The sequence below is a fragment of the Haematobia irritans genome, chromosome 4, assembly GCF_050003625.1.
Source record: "Haematobia irritans isolate KBUSLIRL chromosome 4, ASM5000362v1, whole genome shotgun sequence".
Lineage (NCBI taxonomy): Eukaryota > Metazoa > Arthropoda > Insecta > Diptera > Muscidae > Haematobia > Haematobia irritans.
The window spans coordinates 65,736,849-65,760,831 of record NC_134400.1 but is presented as its reverse complement, the minus strand read 5'-3'; the positions used below and the strand labels follow the sequence as shown (position 1 = coordinate 65,760,831).

Here is a 23,983-nt window from a genome sequence, read left to right as displayed (position 1 = left end):
AAGGCAATTAAGCCTGCTAACTGTATATTAAGGCCACCTATGGGTGAGGCTTCCCCAACGGTACGCCCGATGCAAAGAATTTATTGCGATTTTCTCGGCCCTTATCCGTTATCGAGAGCAAGGAACACCCAATTGTTTATAATTCTAGACCATTTCACAAAATTCTTATTCCTTCAGCCTATGAAATCTGCAACCTCTATCAACGTTATTGACTATCTTAAAAATCAAATTTTTAATACCTTTGGGGTCCCACAATTTCTGCATTCGGACAATGCTAAACAATTCATTTCTAAAGAGATGCAAGAGTTTTTAAAGCTTTATGGTGTTAATCATGTGCGCACTGGTCTTTACTCCCCGCAGGCTAACGCTTCCGAGCGTGCAAACCGTGAAATCATTTCCAAAATTCGGTTTTTATTAAAAGATGAACCCAATCATTTAGACTGGGATTCTTGCATTCCCCGCATCCTGGCAGTGTTACGTAGTGATTTTCATTCTTCGATCGAATGTACGCCCTACTATGCCATGTTTGGGCAAAACATGTGCATGCATGGCTCGACGTACCCACTATTGGATAAGTTGAACATACTAAGAGATGACACCGTAGTTACGAGGGTAGATAAATTGTCTAATATTCGGGAGAAAATAGAACGAAATTTGGAAAAGGCTCATGAGAAAGCGGCTAGGGTCTATAACACCAGGGTTAAGCCTGTTGATTATAAAATTGGCCAGGAAGTTTTCCGAAAGACCCATAATCTAAGCAAGTTTGAGAAGGGATTGAATGCCAAGTTTACCCCAAAGTATGTTAAATGCCGTATACTTTCAAAAGTAGGATCATCTTTATATGAAATTGAAGACCTTCGCGGTAAATATGTCGGTAAGGTTCATGCCTCCGATCTGAAACCATGATAATGATGCCCTATGCTATTTCCTGATTTGCCAAAACAGAATAGAAATTATAATAAAGCTATTCTTTGCCCGGCTTGTCGTGGGTCGTGCCACACGTTGGCAATAACAAGTAAGTGAAAATCCTTTTCCTGTTCGTTAATCAATTTACATTCTCTTAACGAAGCAGTTTTGTTGGGGATTTTCTGCAAACATTACTTCTGAATTATACTTGGCATAGGAGATTTTAAAAATCCCACAGTAAATTAATTCTAGCAAACATTTGGGTTATGAGGGATGGTATCCCTTAACTGTTCCCAACGTTTTCTTATTCGGTTTCTTCGTACGCATACTTCTGTATTCGCACTTATTCGTACATATACATTCTAATCATTATTTCTTTTCCCTTTTGATGAATTGGAAAAGTACCGTTAGAAATAGTTTTGTATATTAAGGTTTGATCGTCGAGATATGCGCGAGTCAGTCACGTAGGCAAAGTTGGAAACAAAAGGTCGTGAAGCAAAGCGGAGTCGCGTGAAATATAAAACAAGATCGATAAAAAAGGTTATGCAATTATAACCACGTTGTGGAATCGTTTCAATTTATTTCAGTCAACGTGATGAAATCTAAAAATAAATTTAAAGAAAACGGTCGCGATTTCCGTATTACTTTACCAACATAAAGAAAATCTTCGCGATCCAAAAATAATATTATTTTTACAATGTGGTGTGATCAGAAGATCTTAGTTGAACTAAATTAAATAATCACATAAAGTGACTTTTGGATAGATGAAAAAATATATTTGATTTTTCGCTTGCAGAATTTATAAAAAAATATATATTTACAAGAACGAAATGAAAATGATATGTAATCAGTGGATACCACTTTGTTTTCATCCAGTTTCTCAAAAACCCTCAAGAACGGTATAACTTCCATAAAACAAATTGAGGTGACAATAGAACCATTTGTGTCGTCGTGGACAGTAAAAGAACAAAAATGTAAATATTATTTGTTCATACCAAATCTGGACAAAAGAAAAAAAAAACAAAATTAATAAATATAAGTTAAATAACTATAATTGATACATACTACAATATTGCTAACTAGTGAGCAACAAAATTAAAAGAAGTAATGTCAAAAAAATCAACAATACCATGTATCTGCGCGATGGAAGAGAATAAGTAAATACAATTTTCCCGCAATATAAAGAAAATTATATGTATGAACTATATCGCTAAACACGCGCCCTACAACCTTGAAATGTATGGTTCAAGATTATCCCCGAGATCAACAATTATAACCATTTATGCTGTTCTTCTTCAATCAACATACAAGCCAGCTGTTTCTTCTATTACCAAACTCTGATCAATTTTGTAAAGCATTATTAGCTTAATTTATCTTAAGAGTATTTGTAAGTACAATTACAACATAGTTTTAAGATTCTCCCCTATTGTAATTATATAAATGAAATTGTTTTAATAATAAGAGATTGAATATGAAACCCTAAACTCTTTTAATTGGAGAGAGGACAGTTGGTAGGGAGATGTAGTGACAACCGAGGTGCCATCGAAGGGGTAATGTATAACTACGAGTACTGACATTACCATAGGCGTACCCACAACGGGGTCATGGGCGGGGGAAAATGTACTCCCTGTAACAATAACATCGCGTTACTCGATAAATCAGAATAGTGAAATGAAAGCCTTTTCATTTTCTGTATATGTATGACATTTAAATTTTATGTGGCATTGTATGGCATATTTTTTCTAAACTATGTTCGAGTCGAAAATTTAATGGGTCAAAGAATCACGCCACTTGAGAACTAGCCGTCAACTTTTATGCCAATGACTTGTTTTATTTTAAATTTGATCACAAAACAAAAAAGGATTTTCGAAATCAGACTCGCTCGTAACAAAATAAAGTTCTGAAAACATAGATTATACGCTTAAAATTGTGAAAGGTATATTGGTGAACAATTTGGTGATTTTCCAAATGGAATAAAGTGATTGTTTTTCAGATATTTTACAGACACGCTGCCTCCATGGAATAAAAACACTGGTTGATAGACGCAACAACATGTAACTCGCTACTTGTAACTCAACATCATCATTAATGCCAAAAATTATGTTAAATGTAATGTGATAGTGGTATAAATGTTATATTTTTAAGAATTTGTAAATGTTTAATCAAATTAATAAATATCTAAACAAACGTGTTTTACTCGACCACAATGATTCTTTTACAACTATCTTAAAAGGCACTTTTTCTGATTGTTTGGAGGGTCCCTTATTGGCGTCGTTCTAAATTGATCTATAAAGGCACCTAATAATTGCACTCATGCGAAACATTTTTGTAGTAACTTGGCGTGGTACAACTTCTCAATAGTGACGGCGCTTTTCCGACGAGTTTTTGATGTCGTATATGATTGTTTTCGACGTAGTGGGGATTCTCAAAAGAGTCCCCAAATTCAAAAAATGTTGGCAGGGAAATTGTATTTATTTATTTATATATTTACAATCATAATGAATTATGAAAATAAACAGGTAATATAGGTGCTAACAACATAGGTTTTCGACCTGAATGCTCAAAATTTTGTTTCTGCCTAATTGTATATTCCCCCACATCTTTCTCACTTCCACGAGATTTTTTAGTTCTTAGCACCTTTTTCTGTAATACAAACATTGTAGAAGAAATTATTCAATTTTATGATTTTTTTATTTTAAATTTACCTTTTGCCGGACGGGGATTCGAACAGCGGACCACACAGTTTGTAAGGATCAAAAAGTAGCTGATCAATTGCCCAAGGAAAAATAAAATGTTAATTGTAATAACAAGCAACAACCACCAACTTAGTTCAATATCGCTCCCTGTTAAATAGCGCTCCAAGCTACTAAACACATATATGTTTATAGTCTATTTCTAAATTAATATATGTTTGCATCCAAGCATATTATATTTACAAACATTTTATGTCCCAAACATAATATGTTCTAACATATTAACATATATGTCCCAAACATGTTATGCTAGTTTATGAACATTATATGCTTGCACTCAAAAATATTGTGTTTAAAAATTTGCGTTCCAAACATATAATGTTTATAGCCAAACATATGAAAAACAGTCTTTTTCATCCGTGTGCTTTCGATGAGAGAGTAGTTCTTGCAGTTTCTGTTATCGTTATCGATCAAAGTATCTTCACTATGTTTGAAGGAAAGAGTAAGCAGTTTTGTTTGATATTTTGTATTGTGGTAGTGTCAGTGATTAAACTTTCCAATATTAAATTCGCGTAGTCATTTAACACGATATTTTATTTCATTAAAAATAAAATGGTTGGTAGATCCCCACAAGCGGACTCCAGCACACAGTGTCACAAAGTTTACAAACAACAGCTTCACTCATCAAAATCCTTTGTAAGGTGCGTATATTGTCTTTTTGCAAACAAAAACTCGGAGCAAAACACAAACACGACCAATCGTGAGAACAGTGATTGAAGCTTTCTTAAGCTCTATGTGATCAGATTTTGGATGATTTGGGGTTTCTCTTAGTTTTTTGTCTCAATTTTTTCGAAGATATTGTTAAACGAAGTTGTTTTGGCTGATATTTTGCAAGTTTTTCGAGTCTCATAAAATATTCGGATGTACGTAATTTGAGGAAGATCGGTTGATATACACGCCAATTATGACCAGATCGGTGAAAAATATATAAATCTGAACCGATTTGTTCCAAAATCAATAGGGATCGTCTTTGAGCCGAAACAGGACCCTATACCAAATTTTAGGACAATCGGACTAAAACTGCGAGCTGAACTTTGCACACAAAAATACACCAACAGACAGACAGAAGGACATCGCTAAATCGACTCAGAATTTAATTCTAAGCCGATCCGTATACTAAAAGGTTGGTCTATGATTACTCCTTCGTGGCGTTACATACAAATGCGCAAACTTATTATACTCTGTACCACAGTAGTGGTGAAGGGTATTAATATGAGAAACATTTAAATCTGAAGCAATTTTAAGGAAACTTCTCAAAAGTTTATTTATGATTTATCGCTCGATATATATGCGTTAGAAGTTTAGGAAAATTAGAGTCATTTTTACAACTTTTCGACTAAGCAGTGACGATTTAACAAGGAAAATGTTGGTATTTTGACCATTTTTGTCGAAATCAGAAAAACATATATATGGGAGCTATATCTTAATCTGAACCGATGTCAACCAAATTTGGCACGCATAGCTACAATGCTAATTCTACTCCCTGTGCAAAATGTCAACTAAATCGGAGTTAAAAATTGGCCTTTGTGGTCATATGAGTGTAAATCGGGCGAAAGCTATATATGGGACATATATCCAAATCTGAACCGATTTGAACCAAAGTTGCCACGCATAGTTGCAATGCTAATTCTACTCCCTATGCAAAATTTCAACTAAATCGGAGCAAAAAATTGGCCTCTGTGGGCAAATGAGTGTAAATCGGGCGAAAGCTATATATGGGAGCCATATCTAAATCTGAACCGATTTGGCTGATATTTTGCAAGTTTTTCGAGACTCATAAAATATTCGTATGTACGGAATTTGAGGAGGATCGGTTGATATACACGCCAATTATGACCAGATCGGTGAAAAATATATATGGCAGCTATATCTAAATCTGAACCGATTTTTTAGGGATCGTCTTTGAGCCGAAACAGGACCCTATACCAAATGTTAGGGAAATCGGACTAAACCTGCGAGCTGTACTTTGCACACAAAAATACACCAATATATATATATATATATATATATATATATATATATATATATATATATATATATATATATATATATATATATATATATATATATATATATATATATATATATATGTATATATATTATATTGGTGTATTGGTGTATATATATATATTGGTGTATTTTTGTGTGCAAAGTTCAGCTCGCAGTTTTAGTCCGATTGTCCTAAAATTTGGTATAGGGTCCTGTTTCGGCTCAAAGACGATCCCTATTGATTTTGGAACAAATCGGTTCAGATTTATATATTTTTCACCGATCTGGTCATAATTGGCGTGTATATCAACCGATCTTCCTCAAATTACGTACATCCGAATATTTTATGAGACTCGAAAAACTTGCAAAATATCAGCCAAAACAACTTCGTTTAACAATATCTTCGAAAAAATTGAGACAAAAAACTAAGAGAAACCCCAAATCATCCAAAATCTGATCACATAGAGCTTAAGAAAGCTTCAATCACTGTTCTCACGATTGGTCGTGTTTGTGTTTTGCTCCGAGTTTTTGTTTGCAAAAAGACAATATACGCACCTTACAAAGGATTTTGATGAGTGAAGCTGTTGTTTGTAAACTTTGTGACACTGTGTGCTGGAGTCCGCTTGTGGGGATCTACCAACCATTTTATTTTTATCGTGTTAAATGACTACGCGAATTTAATATTGGAAAGTTTAATCACTGACACTACCACAACACAAAATATCAAAACAAAACTGCTTACTCTTTCCTTCAAACATAGTGAAGATACTTTGATCGATAACGATAACAGAAACTGCAAGAACTACTCTCTCATCGAAAGCACACGGATGAAAAAGACTGTTTTTCATATGTTTGGCTATAAACATTATATGTTTGGAACACAAATTTTTAAACACAATATTTTTGAGTGCAAGCATATAATGTTCATAAACTAGCATAACATGTTTGGGACATATATGTTAATATGTTAGAACATATTATGTTTGGGACATAAAATGTTTGTAAATATAATATGCTTGGATGCAAACATATATTAATTTAGAAATAGCCTATAAACATATATGTGTTTTTAGTAGCTTGGAGCGCTATTTAACAGGGAGCGATATTGAACTAAGTTGGTGGTTGTTGCTTGTTATTACAAAATTAACATTTTATATTTCCTTGGGCAATTGATCAGCTACTTTTTGATCCTTACAAACTGTGTGGTCCGCTGTTCGAATCCCCGTCCGGCAAAAGGTAAATTTAAAATAAAAAAATCATAAAATTGAATAATTTCTTCTACAATGTTTGTATTACAGAAAAAGGTGCTAAGAACTAAAAAATCTCGTGGAAGTGAGAAAGATGTGGGGGAATATACAATTAGGCAGAAACAAAATTTTGAGCATTCAGGTCGAAAACCTATGTTGTTAGCACCTATATTACCTGTTTAATTTCATAATTCATTATGATAATATTTATATTTTTGGGTGCAAAATGCTTCCAAACATATTATACACACAAAAAAAAATTTTTCTGATTCAATCACCAAATTAATTGATCCAATTAATTTTTTAATTGAAATGTCTTCAATCACGAAAATGATAGTATCAATCACAGTTTTAATTGGGCATAGAAAAAATTCTTGATTAAAAAATTAATTGATTTTTTTTAGCAAATTTCAATTAATTTTTTAATTGATTCAATTAAAAATTTAATTGATGTTGATTGCAAAAGTCAATTAATTTATTAATTAAAAAGGGTAACTATTTTTAATTACTTTCTGAATTGGCTTAGAGTTTTTATTTGGATTAACAAATGATTGTTTGAAATACAATTTTAATTAGTCTTCCGAATTAGATTAAAAAGTTAATTGTATCAATTAATTTTTTTATTACAAATTTTAAAATTTTCAATCATTGACTTAATTAACTTAATGTTTCTATCATGATTAAAAAGTTAATTGTATCAATTAATTTATTAATTGAAAAAATTTTCAACTTCAATTAACTTTTTAATTGGAAATATTTTGGTGATATTTTTTTCTGTGTATGTTCACATAATAACATATTGTTTTTTGGAAGACAACATTATTGAATTTGGATGCAAAAATACAAAATGTTTGGAACTTAGACTACCCAAACATATATTGTTTAGACAAATATGCTCTCAAACATATTATATATTGGAAGAGATCAAACATATAAATGTTTGGGCAATACCCAAAAATGTATATGCTTGAAGCAAAATATGTTTGGGAGTATATGTTTCAGAAGCGATTTTTTGTGAGCGTGCAATAACAGGGTAACACAACTGCTATTAAAACGTAACTTTATAGTGTTACCACCCCCTATTGTGTTAAAGACATTAATATAAATCGTCAATATGAACAACAGAAGCATAAACCTTCGAAAAACCGTTCTTTCAACACCAATTAAAGATAAACCGGATCTTGATAATACTCCAACATCATCAAAATACAATTCACCTAAATTGATTCAATTAATTGATCAAAAATTTGCTCGTCAAACCGAAATTTTGACGGCAAAAATAGATCAGGCAGTATCAAAAGCCATGAGTGCTATGGAAACAAAAATTATTGAAATGACAAAAGATATAAATGATCTCAAGAAGAGGATTATTGAAATTGAAAACCAACATGAATCAATTAGTGTACTAAAAAATGAAATTCATGAACTCAAATTTAAATTACATCGACAAGATAATCTAAATGTAGCATGTAATCTGAGATTAAACGGCATTCCATCATATGAGAATGAAAATCTTTACGAAATTTTCAAAACTATGTGTGAATCGCTTGAGATTGTGACACCAAATATAAATAGTATCCATCGCATTAACACCCGTTCTAAAACTAATGATGGAACAATATTAATTAAACTATGTTCACCAATGCATAAAAACTTTATTATGAAAACTATAGCTCAATTCAAACGCGTTAAAAAAATCCAACTTTCGTTAATGTGCGGTTTTGACAGCGATAGACATTTTTTCGTCAATGAAGATTTAAGTAAAGAAAATTATAAAATATTTCAATCCGCACTTAAATACAAAAAACTTAAAAAATTGACAGCTGCATTCACAGTACGCGGGCTCGTATATGTGAAACTTTCAGACAACGACAGAGGTGTACGTATTGATTCCCAGGAACAGCTTGAACAGTTTTTTCGTTAAAATCTACGATTTGAATTTATCAAAACCAAATTTTAATGTAATAGTAATTACAAAAATAATTATATGTTTTGCCATAATTCTTCTTTATAAATTGCGATTATTCTATTTATTACAACCGAATCAAATAACCAGAATAAAATATTCAACAAAAAATAATAATATAATAACATCTCTAATACAACCAAAAATGCGTTGCTTCTCTAAATACATCACTGACATTTAATAATTGCTACAGTTCCAAAGACGGTCTTTTCAATATGGTACGTGTGTTAACAAAGCAGAAACCAGGATTAACTATAGTCCATATCAATGCACAAAGTCTACAAAATAAATTAGACGAGTTCCGGCAAATCTTTATATCATCAAATATATTATATATATATATATATATATATATATATATATATATATATATATATATATATATATATATATATATATATATATATATATATATATATATATATATATATATATATATATATATATATATATATATATATATATATATATATATATATATATATATATATATATATATATATATATATTGGTGTATTTTTGTGTGCAAAGTACAGCTCGCAGGTTTAGTCCGATTTCCCTAACATTTGGTATAGGGTCCTGTTTCGGCTCAAAGACGATCCCTTCTAATGCATATATATCGAGCGATAAATCATAAATAAACTTTTGCGAAGTTTCCTTAAAATTGCTTCAGATTTAAATGTTTCTCATATTAATACCCTTCACCACTACTGTGGTACAGGGTATAATAAGTTTGCGCATTTGTATGTAACGCCACGAAGGAGTAATCATAGACCAACCTTTTAGTATACGGATCGGCTTAGAATTAAATTCTGAGTCGATTTAGCGATGTCCTTCTGTCTGTCTGTTGGTGTATTTTTGTGTGCAAAATTCAGCTCGCAGTTTTAGTCCGATTGTCCTAAAATTTGGTATAGGGTCCTGTTTCGGCTCAAAGACGATCCCTATTGATTTTGGAACAAATCGGTTCAGATTTATATATTTTTCACCGATCTGGTCATAATTGGCGTGTATATCAACCGATCTTCCTCAAATTACGTACATCCGAATATTTTATGAGTCTCGAAAAACTTGCAAAATATCAGCCAAAACAACTTCGTTTAACAATATCTTCGAAAAAATTGAGACAAAAAACTAAGAGAAACCCCAAATCATCCAAAATCTGATCACATAGAGCTTAAGATAATATCATATAATATCAATGGAATTTTAAATAAATGTTTATACCCTAATTTTTTCACATACCTCAAAAATTTCGATGCTATTATTTTATTAGAGACACATGTTACAGACCGAAACCAGAAAAGAATTGTGAACTATTTCCCGGAGTATGAAGTACAATGGGTTAATGCAAAAAAGGTCAGTCGATTTGGACGAGCTAGTGGTGGAGTATTTTTGGGTCTGAAAAAATCGGTGCTAATCTCTGGCGTAAAACACGAATTTCTTTATAATGAACATTTTTGTGGAGCATATCTTAAATTTGAAAACATCAAAATGCTTCTACTGCCACTCTACATTAGAGGTGCCAACTGGTCTAGGGAATTTACGCTTGCAAAATTGTTCATGTCTGAGAATAAATGCGAGAATATTGTCCTATTAGGTGACGTAAATGTTAGAATAGGCGAATCACAACAAGATATTGTAGATCTATACCGAGAATATTTCCCAGCATATACTGGAGTAAGAAAATCAAAGGACAAATAATTGAATGCGAATGGCCGAAAGTACATAGACTTTTGTAATGAACAAAATCTCATAATTCTGAATGGTCAAACCGTGGGCGATGAATGGGGCAACTTTACGTATGTGAGCAATATAGGAACATCTGTCAACGATATATGTTCAGTATCTACTAGCATGCTTCAGTACGTGCAAAATTTCAGTATAGATGAACAAATTTGGTCAGATCATTTACCAATAACCCTTTGTCTCAATATACCAATATCGGAAACAAGAAGGAAAATGAAACTATTACCAAAATTACAGTGGAATGATTCGGGTAAAGATTTATATCAATCCAAGTTAGCGGATCATCTAAATTCAACTCTCGAGAGAAGCGAAAACATGTGCCTTAAAAATATGACCGATATAATTATTGCATCTGCAAACCATATGCAAAAGGCAAAACGATCCTACGAGCCGCACCAGAAATGGTTCAATTATAGGTGTCATTGGGCAAGAAAGAAGTTGCACCATCTTTTGTGCAAATTTAAGAAATCTTGTTTGGATTCAGACCGACAGAGATACCTAACTGCTAAGAGAAAATATAGCGAAATTTGTAACATTAGTAAGAAGTTGTACTACGACCGTATTACAGAACGGATCAACAGCACATCTGACGCCAAAGAATGGTGGAGCTTAGTGAGAGCAATAAATAATCAAGAAGGAGTTGTCAGAATATTTTGACACTGAAGCAGGCGTAAAACAGGGGTGTCTTCTATCTCCACTACTATTCTCATTCTACATCAATGACTTGAATGACACAATGTGTGGAGGTTTGTATATAGAAGGAATTAACATAAAAGTCTTGTTATATGCAGATGATATAGTGCTACTATCAGAGGACAGAGTAACTCTGCAGGAGATGGTACACCATCTAGAGGCATAGTAAATGTAAATGGAGCTTATTAGTCAATACAAGCGAGTCGAAAATAATGGTATTTAGAAATGGTGGAAGGCTGTCGCAGAGTGATAAATGGTATTATAATGAAGAAGAGCAGGAAGTGGTTTCTGAATATAAATATCTTGGGGTGGTACTAACTCCAAGGATGACGTTCACGAAACACAAACACGCAATGCGCTTGCCAAAAGTGCTATTAATGCCACGTGGAACAATTTCTTGAAAAGAAACGATATAACACTTAAACAAAAATATAGCTTATATATGTCAGTGAGCAGATCTGTTCAAACGTATGCTGGCCAAATTTGGGGATATGGACATTTCGAAGCAGTTGATGAACTACAACGCTTCTTTTTAAAACTAGTACTAAATTTGCCCGAATCCACACCAAACTATGCACTTTACATAGAAACTGGTCTAGAACAAAGCCATTTATGCACATTTCAACTTCATATGAGCTACGTACTCAAAACACTTTTCATGTACTCGAGGGATAGATTACCACACCAACTAATTTTAATAACAATTAGAAGAAAAATTTTCTGGGTTAAATATTTAATGGAAAAAATAAACGAGCTGGGTGTGCAGCCATTGGAGGAGGATATGACGCAAGGAGAATGGTCTGGTATGGTCAACATATTGGTGGATAAAATATCCCGGGCTAACAAGGAACAATCAAAACAAAAAGCACTGCAGAGTCAGTCCCGATACTACAAAAATCTTGATTTATCAAGGGGAACTTTATATTTTAACTCAAACTTTAATGTGAACCAGATTAGGTGGATATTTAAAGCACGTGTAGATCTAATTTACCTAAATACCAACCTGAAAATTCTAAATCTGAGTGACACAGACCGATGTACTTTATGTAACTTAGGTGAGAAGGAGACGATATACCACTTCCTAGGAATAAGTCCCATACTAGGAAGCCATCGATTACAGGTTTTTAACAAACTGGCATTGACTGAGACTGAAGTTGCCGACATTTTGGATGGAAGAGAGATAGATGATTGGCCCAAACTTATAAAATATATAGCAAGTCCATTTCAATACCGCAAGTTAATAATTACTGAATATGTTTAAAAATTAATTTAAAATAATATGCATAAATCCCTTAAAATCAATAAATATGTATATATATGTATAAACCGGCTGACGACATATTGTCATAGCCGTATATCTTTATATCAATTTGCTAACAAATTTTTGCGAATAACTTGTAAACATTTATAATTGAAATAAAGATACCACTACTACTACTACTATCAGCCAAATCGGTTCAGATTTAGATATAGCTCCCATATATAGCTTTCGCCCGACTTACACTCATTTGCCCACAGAGGCCAATTTTTTGCTCCGATTTAGTTGAAATTTTGCATAGGGAGTAGAATTAGCATTGCAACTATGCGTGGCAAATTTGGTTGAAATCGGTTCAGATTTGGATATATCTCCCATATATATCGATCGCCCGATTTACATTCATATGACCACAGAGTGGTGCAGGGTATAATATCCTTACTTGTTTTTTTTTGACACTTGATCTGAAGTTATTGTTTTATGCGATTTATCGCTGATATTAATTGAGCATCGTGCTTTAAAAAATTGTTTGTTTGGGGAAATTTTGATTAATTTTTTGAATTTTGTTTTTGTGGAAATTTTTTTTTTGTAATTTGTTTGAGTTCTCGCTTTTTTGGGAATTTTGTGAAAGGTTTTGAATTGCCAGCCTTGAGGGATTTTTATACATTTTTTTACGTAACTTTGGCCCAATTTCGTCTACTGACCCTAATTCGTTTTTGTTTAATTTGATTTTTTTTTGTAATTTTTTCGTGATTTAGAACCCACAAATACATTTCCGACCCCACAACTCTTACATTTAATTTACATTTAATATAGTTTCCTGTAGAAAATTCGGATTTCCTTGAGTGAAACTAAATTTTTCTTTCGCGAAATTTGATTTATTTTAATTTTTTGACCGGTGCAAAAAAGTATTAAAGTACACCATGGATAAAAGTTTGAAAGAAAAGTTTGTTAATTGCTTAAATGATCTAGTTGACGTTGAAAGCGTTTGTTCTGTTAAGGCGGCAACCGAGGATCTTCATGCGTTAGAGGCAGCTCGAGTGGAGTTGAATACGTTATGGGATCAAGTTAGGTGGGCTTACATGAATTGTCGGGATAGGACTCCAGATGAGGGAGAGACTCCTATGGATAAAGATAAGCTTCGCGGCCATTATAAAAAGGGTATGGACGTTTATAAACGGGGTTTAAGTATAATTAGCACACAAATCTTAGCGCGTCAGGAACGGGAAAGTCAGGAAAAATTAGCTAGGGAATCGATGACACAAAACATAGCAGTAGACCCAAATTTGCGATTGCCACCATGTGACACAGACATTTTTAAGGGCGGATATAATGAATGGCCAACATTCAGAGATTTATTCTCTGCAATCTACATCAATAATCCATGATTAAGTAAGTTATTCCATTTGACCTAAAAAACTTCGGGAGAAGCGCGGGAAATCATTACAAATGTACCCCTAACTAATGAGGGTTTCCATATAGCTTGGAGAAATTTAGAAAGTAGGTACGAAAATAAACGAATGCAAGTTAACGAACAGCTTAGGATTATTTTTAATTTGCCCTCGGTTTTAGTTGAAAACGCTTCAACAATACAAAAATTACAGCGCACAATTAGTACTTGTATACAAACTTTGGAAACTTTACAAGTAGACACGGGAGAATGAGACCCAATTTTAGTATACCTTGTTTCGACAAAATAGCCTTTTTGGAGGAATTTGAGAATAGTTTAGAGGATTGTTCGACCCTTCCAAGTTGGCAAAGGTTGGATGATTTTTTGTCACATAAATTTAAGACTTTGGAATCGGTGGGAAATATTAAAACCCAAAACTCGAAATATAATCAATCTAGATATCATTATGATAAAAGGGAGAGTCGCGTAAATAGTTTTCACACTAATGTAAATCAAAAAATAAATAATTCTGGTTCAAGACTCAATAGTAATTCACAAGCAAATAATAATTCAAAAAATAGTAATCGTAGTCTCAGGCATAACGAGAGTGTTTGTCCAATTTGTCGGACAAATCATATGCTGCGAAATTGTCCCAAATTTTTGGAAAAATCGATTAATGAAAGAATTCAAATAGTAAAACAGTCGAATCGTTGTTATAATTGTTTATTTCAGAATCATGGAGTCCGGGAATGTAAAAGTCGTTTTAGTTGTAGGGAATGTAATCAAAGACACCATAACTTGTTAGATAAGGGTAATGAGGCCCGCGACCCTACAAACACAAGAGACGGTACATGTGCTGCCGTTCTCAATACCCTTGTTCATCATAACCGAGACACAGTACAACCTGGTACAAGTACTGGAGCTCTCAACTTAGTTAATCAGGATCGAGGTGGAGCACAACCTAGTACAAGTGCTGCCGCTCGTTCCAACCTTGTTCAACAATCAACAAATTTACCTTGTATACAGTCCGCATCGAATATTGAAACGCCTAGTATAACGACTCTTACGCTGCAAGAAGGCAGACCCACTCCACAACCTACAGAAACACTGTTGTTTACCGCCATTGTACAAATAAAATCAAGGGGACAAAGATATGATGCCAGAGCAATAATTGACCCTGGATCACAGTCAACATTTATTTCGGAAAAAATGAAAAACAAATTGCAACTTCCTACAGTGAGGAATTTAGTTCACGTCACAGGCTTGAGTGACACCGTAGCCGAAACATCGACAAAGGCTTGCATTTTTCAACTTTGTTCACGTATCGATCCTAGTTTTGAGTTAGAAATTTGGGCACCCGTGTTGATGACCCTTCCTTCTAATTTACCAACCCACAACCTTAATCGTTCTCATTTTGAAGATTTTAAGCATCTTAGTTTGGCGGATCCTCGATTTTATGAAAGTCGACCCGTTTATATGCTAATCGGTTTAGATATAGGACCGCTAATTTATAACGTTGATATTCCAATGAAAACATTTGGATCAATTATAGCGCAAAATACCGTATTTGGATGGATCGTTGGTGGACCCAGTCAACAAAATATAGAAACATCAAAACAAATTACTCTTTATAATGCATCCTCTTTAGAGAAAATTATAACACGTTTTTGGGAGGTGGAAGAGACCCCAAAAAGAATTTTGACGTCAGCAGAAGATATATATTGTGAAACTAATTACAAATATACGACAAAACGTAATGATACTGGAAGATATATTGTTACCCTACCATTTAAAAGCTGTTCAGAAATCAGTGCATCGAGAAATGCACAATTTTATCGTATGGAGAAAAAACTTGCCTAAACCCCTGATGTAAAGGCTCAATGCGACGCTGCCATTAGGGAATATCTCGAGTTAGGACAAATGAGAAAAATTGATTCACAAAACATACATAAGTCATTAAACCAGATAGAGTAACCACCAAACTTAGGGTGCTTTTTAATGCTTCGAGTCCCACTTCAAATAAGAAAAGCATAAACGATATTTTACATACCGGTCCTATTTTACAACAGGACTTAGTTTTACAAATTTTAAAATGGCGTTTTTTCAAATATGTTTTCAACGCCGATGTAACGAAAATGTATCGTCAAATACTGGTAGACCCAAAGCAAACTTCATTTCAAAGAATACTTTTTCGATTATCTGAAAATGGCCCAGTTGAGGAATTTGAATTGTTAACCGTAACCTTTGGCATAAATTGCGCCCCATTTTTAGCGATTAGAACGCTGCTTCAATTAGCGGAAGACGTTCAAGATTCACACCCTTTGGGTTCAAAAATAATTAGAGAAAATTTATATGTCGACGATGCCGCTAGAAAACAATTAACATCCGCTTTAGATTCTGCTGATTTCGAGTTGAGGAAATGGACCTCTAATGACCCTCGTCTTTTAAATGGCCTACATCCCGATTTTTTGTTGCCTGTCAATTGGTTGGATCTTTCTGAAGGATCGTCAAAAAAGACCCTAGGCATTCGGTGGAATGTAGCAGCAGATAATTTCACTTTTAAAGCGCCTAATGTTGAAGAAAAAGAACTTTGTACGAAGCGTCAAGTTTTGTCGACAATCGCAAAATTCTTTGACCCTTGCGGATGGTTAGCCCCAATTATTGTCGTTGCAAAACTAATAATGCAACAAGCCTGGTTAGTGGGACGACACTTTGAAACCTGTTACCAATAAGAAATGGAAAAACTTTGCGAAAAATAATTCGGTGATTGACACAATATCCGTACCAAGATGGATTCATTATTCCCCATTAAGTACCATTGAAATTCATGGTTTTTGTGACGCTTCAGAAAGCGCTTACGCTACGACACTTTACGTTCGAGTCGAAGATGGAGACCGTGTAGAAACTTTTCTGTTAGCAGCCAAGACCCGCGTGGCCCCAATCAAGAAAATATGTGGGGCAGTAATGTTGTCAAAATTAGCTAACACTATAATTCCAAATCTGCAAATTTCTAGATCTATGATAGTTTTGGCTTGGCTTCGAAAACCGCCGTGTTCTTGGAGCGCGTTTGTAGGAAACAGGGTTTCTGAAATTTTAGAAAATGTAGGTAGTGAAAATTGGAGTCATGTGGACTCCGAATCTAATCCAGCAGATGTAGCCTGTCGTGGCTGCTCTCCAGATGAATTGAAGACACATCATTTGTGGTGGACTGGCCCATCGTGGCTAAAATTGCCAAGAGATCATTGGCCTAAACATCAACTTAATTGTGATACAAACCTTGAAGCTAAACAAGTGAAAGTTTTTGCGACATCCACATTTGAGGACCCATTGACACGTTTTTCATCTTTGCCACGCGATATCGTGTTTTATCTGATGTCATGCGTTTTTGGCGTATCACGGGCACAAACCGACTTCGAATTTCGTCTGAAGAAATTACGGGTTCAGAACTTTTGGATATAAAAACTCGTCGTATAGTCGTTACACAATAACATTATTTTGCTGAAGAGTATGCAGCGTTGACCCAAAAGAAACGACTCTCACCTAATAGCCAACTCTTACCTTTTAACCCTTTAATTGACGCGAAAGGTTCGCTTAGATGAAACGGTCGGATAGTTCAATCACCTGCTCTTACATATAATGAACGTCATCCAATTTTAATTCCATATGATTCTCGGTTTGCACTTTTATTTGTCGAATTCGTTCATAAAGTAACAATGCACGGCGGCAATCAATTAATGATTCGCGTAATTCGTTCCGAATTTTGGATATTTCGGTTAAAGCAATTAGTAAAAAAGGTTATTCACAACTGTCGAACTTGTGCTCTCCATCAGTATAAGACCCAGTGTTGCCAACTCCTCAAGGCCAAAAAGCACCAAAAATATATTATAAATTCTAACATACCACCTTCCACCACAAAATCGAAAATTAAATGCTCTACTAAAAAAAAAAACTTCCGAAGATGTATTATAGAACTTTTGTGAATTGAATTCTATGAAGTGGGTATTAAGATCGAGTTTAGCTGCTAAGATAGTAATTTTTTCACAATTACTTTTCTTTAATAATTCATTTTAAGGAATACAAACTTTGTGAAAATTTTTCTTTTGGCTATACCTCATCAAGTTATAATAAAATTTGCAGCAAATATGCATAATTTTATGCCTTTTTTACTGATATAGTTTTCACTTTAGCGGCAAAACTCAAACTTAGTACTCACCATTATGAAACGCTATTCTAGTATACACCTTGATCAGTTTTAATGCTTTCGTCCAATTCATTTTGATCAGTGATGTTTTTCAACTTTCAAAATATTAATATATGGAAGAAGTCTATTGCTTATTTCAGTTGTGAATTTAATACAAACGTTTTTAATGACATCTTTACCAAATTCAAAAATTCGATAATCATCGCTCGACTTTCCTACAGAATACCCTAAATAACAATATTAATTAAAAATTAATCAATACCAACTTCATAACAATCAAATTCTATATTTGGCAATAAATTTGAGTTTCTTCAGCTCTTGAAAGTCTAATCAAAATTTGTGTATCAATTACTTAATACTGTTCAAAATAAAAAAAAACACCAAAAGCACTAAATGAAAATGCCAGAAAGCACCAAGTTGGTGCTTTTTTTGAAAAGGCACCAAAAAGGCAATTTGGTGCTTTTTAGAAATCAGAAAGCACTAAATTTGGTGCTAAAAGCACCAAATTGGCAACACTGATAAGACCCAGACACAAATTATGACATCTCTTCCTCCATAGCGCACTATGTTATCTAGAGCCTTTCGAAATGTGGGGGTAGATTTTGCGGGACCCTTTGGCATAAAAAGCATTACAGCTCGCATCTGTCTGATTACCAAAGGATATGTCTGCATATTTGTTTGTTTTGCAACTCGAGCAATACACTTAGAAGCTACTAGTGATTTGTCGACCCAATCCTTCATAGCCGCTTTAGATCGTTTTATAGGCAGACGAGGGTGTCCGGAGAAAATATTTTCGGACAATGGTAAACATTTTGTAGGAGCCGCCGAACTTATAAAGAAGGATAGGATCGCATTTATGAAATCAATACAAGACACTACAGTGCAACGACACGTACATCAGAACTTAGAATGGAAGTTTATTCCTCCCGGTGCTCCCCACATGGGAGGTTTGTGGGAGGCTGGAGTTAAATCATTCAAGACCCACCTTCGAAAAACTATGCCTAAAATGAACTTCACCTTTGAAGAGTTATCCACTATTTTAGCTCGCATAGAGGATTGTCTTAATTCAAGACCTATTAATCCTGCTAGCGATGACCCCTCTAGTTTAGAGCCCTTGACCCCCGGTCATTTTCTAGTGGGTTCACCACTATTAGCCCCAGCAGAACCCGATATTTCTGAGGATGATATAACATTATCAACCAGATGTAAACGGTTGAAGATTATTTCACAAAACTTTTGTCAAAGGTGGAAATCTGAATATTTAAATGAATTACATCGTAGCTACAAATGGAAATACCCGCAACAAAATCTTGTCATAAATGATCTAGTGACCGTAAAAGACAATCGTTTAGCTCCAAATGAATGGAGGCTTGGAAGGGTTGTCAAAACTTATGAAGGGATTGATAAAAACGTCCGGGTGGTAGATGTTAACACTTCGACTGGGTTAATTAGTCGACCCATCACGAAAATCGTAAAGTTATTTGCGGACTGACTAGCATATCGTAAATTCATGAAAAAACACGGTACTCACATAACTTTCGTTGCAGATATGTCAGGAGTACTTCCAAACCGAGACCCATCCCCACCTGGACCCAGCGGACCTGCCCGTCACAACCGCCATAACAACGACCCACGCTACCGCCCTTCTCATTGCCAATTTGCTTGTGGGCTTTGTCAAGATGACCACCCATTCAGAAATTGTCATCGTTTCCGCCAGCAGACTCCATACCAACGGTACGAGACCATAGAGCGACGTAGCTATTGTCGCAACTGCCTGACACGTAGCCACCTAGCTCCAGACTGTCCAGTCCTCACGGCGTGCAGGGAGTGTAACTTGCGACACCATACCATGTTGCATGGGGCTCCTCAGCTGAGGGAAACATTTGGTCGCTACACGCCCCCTCTAATGGAATTGCCATACCACCGATCCTCAGTGTTTATACCAACGGCGCAAGTGTACATGGCAGCTGAAAACTCCGAGGACTAGGCCAGTGGCAGGGTGTTGCTGTGTCAGGCAGCTACGTCAACAAGAGTTGCGGCCTCCACAATCACGAGACTTGGCATTCCAACCACCGAATGACATGGCCACAGGTTTGCAAGTATTCGATTGCGGTGCCGGACATATTGCAGCCGACTCGTTTACCGGTTAAAGGCCTTAGTGACCCGTGACCTTCCACTAAGACCCTACTCAGATCCAATAATTGAGGATCCCACCACCGCCATGGAATCCAGACCTCTTGCCGGAATTGATCCCAGGGGAAATGAATCTATTGACGTCGAAATTGGTGCTGGTCCATATGCCTACCTCAGGAGGGATGGAGTTGTGGAAACCGGCTTAGGGCGTGTCTTTGCCCAGCTGTCCGATTGGGGATACTTGTTTGTGGGACCAGTGAGTAGCTCGTCGCAGGAAACGAGATGAGGAGGTAAGGTAAACTACACTCTTTCACGGTGGGCAGAATGTTCAATGTTTCTTTGAACCCGTTTTGAAACACTGTGCGTAGCGGCACAAATAATTTTTAATCGTCGTGTCCTTTTGTTTTTCTATTTGTTTACCTGGAAAGTTGCCCTTTGATCGATGCTTGTATTTTTGTCGCTAAGCTTTGCATCGGCTACTAGGCATCACTCAAGAGGGCAACGAACCAGTCTTGAACCAACGGTGAAGTAAACAAATACGTACGTGCGAACTCGTCTGCCCCCGCGAAAGTGAAAGTGTAGCATAAATTTGTTTTTGAAATTTGCTTGAAATCTTATTAACATTACAATTTAAAATAAAGACAATATACGAGTGAACATTTTAAAAGCATAAATATTTTACAGGTCAACGTACAGTGAACAAACAGTGACAGAAACGACATATCAACCCATTACCCATCATAAAACCAAAACGCAAAGTGCGGGCCACAAACAAAACTAAACGATCTCAACATAACAACACAAAACCCATCGTACATTCATCTTAATTCTATATTGCACAAATTAATTTGCTTAAATCTATATTGCACAAGACCTCCATGTGAATTATATATTGAAATTTAACTTTACACTATATTGCACAAATCAATTGAATATAACACATGAATTTGCATCGAACCATCATTTACACCATTTCATTAAAATTCACGTTAATCTATTTTAAATTTGTAAATATTTTAAAACTCCAATTTAAACCTAAATACTAGTTAAAACATAAACCTAATAATAAATGAATTTAAATTAAAATTACGATTCAAAATATTTGTAAATAAATATTCCCGAGTTGAATTTAAACCCTAATTTCTCACGGTGTTCTTATTTAGAAAGGCAACATTTCATTTTTCAGCTTTCATTAGTTTATTCCCAAACAGGAGTATAGTGGTGGATCCATGTCTCATCAACAGTTAGGTTAGGTTAGTTGGCAGCCCGACTATTCATTAGACTATTCAGTCCATTGTGATACCACATTGGTGAACTTCTCTCTTATCACTGAGTGCTGCCCGATTCCATGTTAAGCTCAATGACAAGGGACCTCCTTTCTATAGCCGAGTCCGAATGGCGTTCCACATGGCAGTGAAACCACTTAGAGAAGTTTTGAGACACTCAGAAATGTCACCAGCATTACTGAGGTGACATAATCCACCGCTGAAAAACTTTTTGGTGTTCGGTCGAAGCAGGAATCGAACCTTGTGTATGCAAGGCGGGCATGCTAACCACACGCACAGAAAAAACATGTTTGGACATGGTTGCCGCATACATTTAATGTTTATCTAGAGTATGTAATTGTCGAGAAAACCATGTATTTTGTCTTTGTAAAAATAATTTTCGAGCGGAGAAAAATATAAGTTGGCAATAAGCATTTAAATGGTTCTCAAATGCCGCAAACATGTTATATTATTTAAATGATAGAATTTGAGACCATAACATGGTTTTTTGCAGAGAAAAAATTATTTTTATAGGTTAGGAATAAACATGTCTAGAATCATTACATGGTCATAAAGACCATGTATTTTTTTTCGTGGCCATTTAATTTTTTAACTTTTTTGCAGCGAAAAGAATTTTATAAAAACATTGAGTAAGTACACACGATTTTCATTTTGCGCATCAGTCGCGTGTTGATTGTTGCTTCGAATGGACGGAGAATACGGAATTAATGTGTTTTGTGTTAATTGATTTTTTCAGAAGAGGCACGTGGTTTTATGTGAACACAAAAAAGGATAATGTAATTGAAAAAAAATTTACCTGTTTTTTGTTCCGCATTTTGCTTATGGTATAATTTGTTTTTATTTGCAGTTACATGATGCCTGCATTTTTAAATTTGATGGGCACGAAGTAAATATGGAATGATTACTTATTGTTGAAATTGAACCAAAATAGAGTGTGTGTAAAAATATGTGATGTTTGCGTGCACGACATTATAAATATAAATAAACAATGAATTAGTGTATAAATAAATAAAAACAAATAAATAAATTAATTAATTTGTTTTCTTTTCTCAAGTGGCGTCCTTTTTTCGACGACGAAAAAAGTTTTTTCATAAAGATCAAAACATTTTAGGTTGTGACCATGTTCCTTTAACCGGAAGAAAAACATTTTTGACGAATACCATAACATTTTAGATCGTGACCATTGCATTTTGATTCAAACAAAATTCTTTTTATCAATATAATAATATTTTAGATGAGGACAATTTTATTTTTCTTAGAACCATGTTCACTGAGCTAACATGGTTGCAGGTGAAAATGTTACATGGTCGCCGCAAAAATAGCTCCTATCATATTATTTTGCTCTTCGAATATGATTGTGACAATCATGTTTCTTCTCTGCGTGCATTGCACCACGGTGGCTCATCAACAGTTATGAAACGACGCTTAAAATCCATTTTATTTCGCTTAAAACGATCCAAACAAGCTTGAGAAATGTTCATTCTTATGTGTTTTTGATCGATTGTTAACAATTGCGGCACCCATCTTGCAGAAAGCTTTTTCATCTGTAGTTCTTCCTGCAAAGCTAAATGGACTCGATCATTTGAGATGCCCATGATATTATCAATTTCACGCACTTGTATTCGTCGATCATTTAATACCATATCATGCACTTTGGCTACAATATCTGTTGTTGTTGCTGTTTTTGGACGTCCACTACGTGGTTCATCTTCAATGCTTGTACGACCACGTTTAAATTCAGCAACCCAATTTTTTACTGTTGCCTATGAAGAAGCACTTTCACCTAACACATTCACCATATCATTATGAATTCCTTTTTTATGTAAATATTTAATGACAGCATGCATTTCTAGTTTTTCCATTTTAAAAAGTTGCGGATGCGTCTTTTTTGATCACCTGGTTCTATATGAAAGAGTTGCCAGATCGAAACGAAATTTAACATGTGTTCACAACAGGGATGGAAGTTTCTAAAACACTTAACTTTTTTCTGTTTGTACCGCGCTTTTTGTGCTGGGCTAAGAAGTTTCCGAACTGCCCTCGTATGTATACCAAATACAAAACTGAACGTGCTTTCATCAAACCAGCGTACGAAAACAAACAAAACAAAACGTTTCCAATTGTTTCGTTTCGTACAATCCACAAATCCAAAACGAAACGATAACGGCACTTGCCTTTCGTTTTGTATTGTTTTTGTTTGCGAGTGGAAACCAAACCTAAACTGAAAAGTACTGCGGTGCTTAGTAACTAAAATATAGAAAACAAAACAGTACACAATGAATGCAAACGTTTCGCATTAAGTCGTTGCAAGAAGAAAAAAGTTGAATGTTTTTTTGTCTTGCATTATTTATTCAATTTATTCCTGGAACAATAACTAAAATGTAATTCAATTTTTTTAACAAAACTAAAAAGTAATAATTT

At 34.7% G+C, this 23,983-nt stretch overlaps 1 protein-coding gene and 1 long non-coding RNA gene across 2 annotated transcripts in view; both read left to right on the top strand.

The window, feature by feature from the left end:
* LOC142232888 (uncharacterized) overlaps positions 1 to 3,113 on the top strand; it is a 158,524-nt gene extending 155,411 nt beyond the window's left edge. The window contains exon 2 of the long non-coding RNA XR_012721239.1: positions 2,900 to 3,113. This is a non-coding gene — a long non-coding RNA (uncharacterized LOC142232888). The remainder of the gene's footprint in view (positions 1 to 2,899) is intronic.
* Positions 3,114 to 16,080: 12,967 nt separating this feature from the next.
* LOC142235510 (uncharacterized) lies at positions 16,081 to 17,404 on the top strand. The gene is made up of 2 exons (XM_075306762.1): positions 16,081 to 16,551; positions 16,646 to 17,404. Exons 1-2 carry the CDS (start codon positions 16,081 to 16,083, stop codon positions 17,402 to 17,404), a joined length of 1,230 nt encoding a protein of 409 aa, XP_075162877.1.
* The last annotated feature ends 6,579 nt before the right edge of the window (positions 17,405 to 23,983 follow it).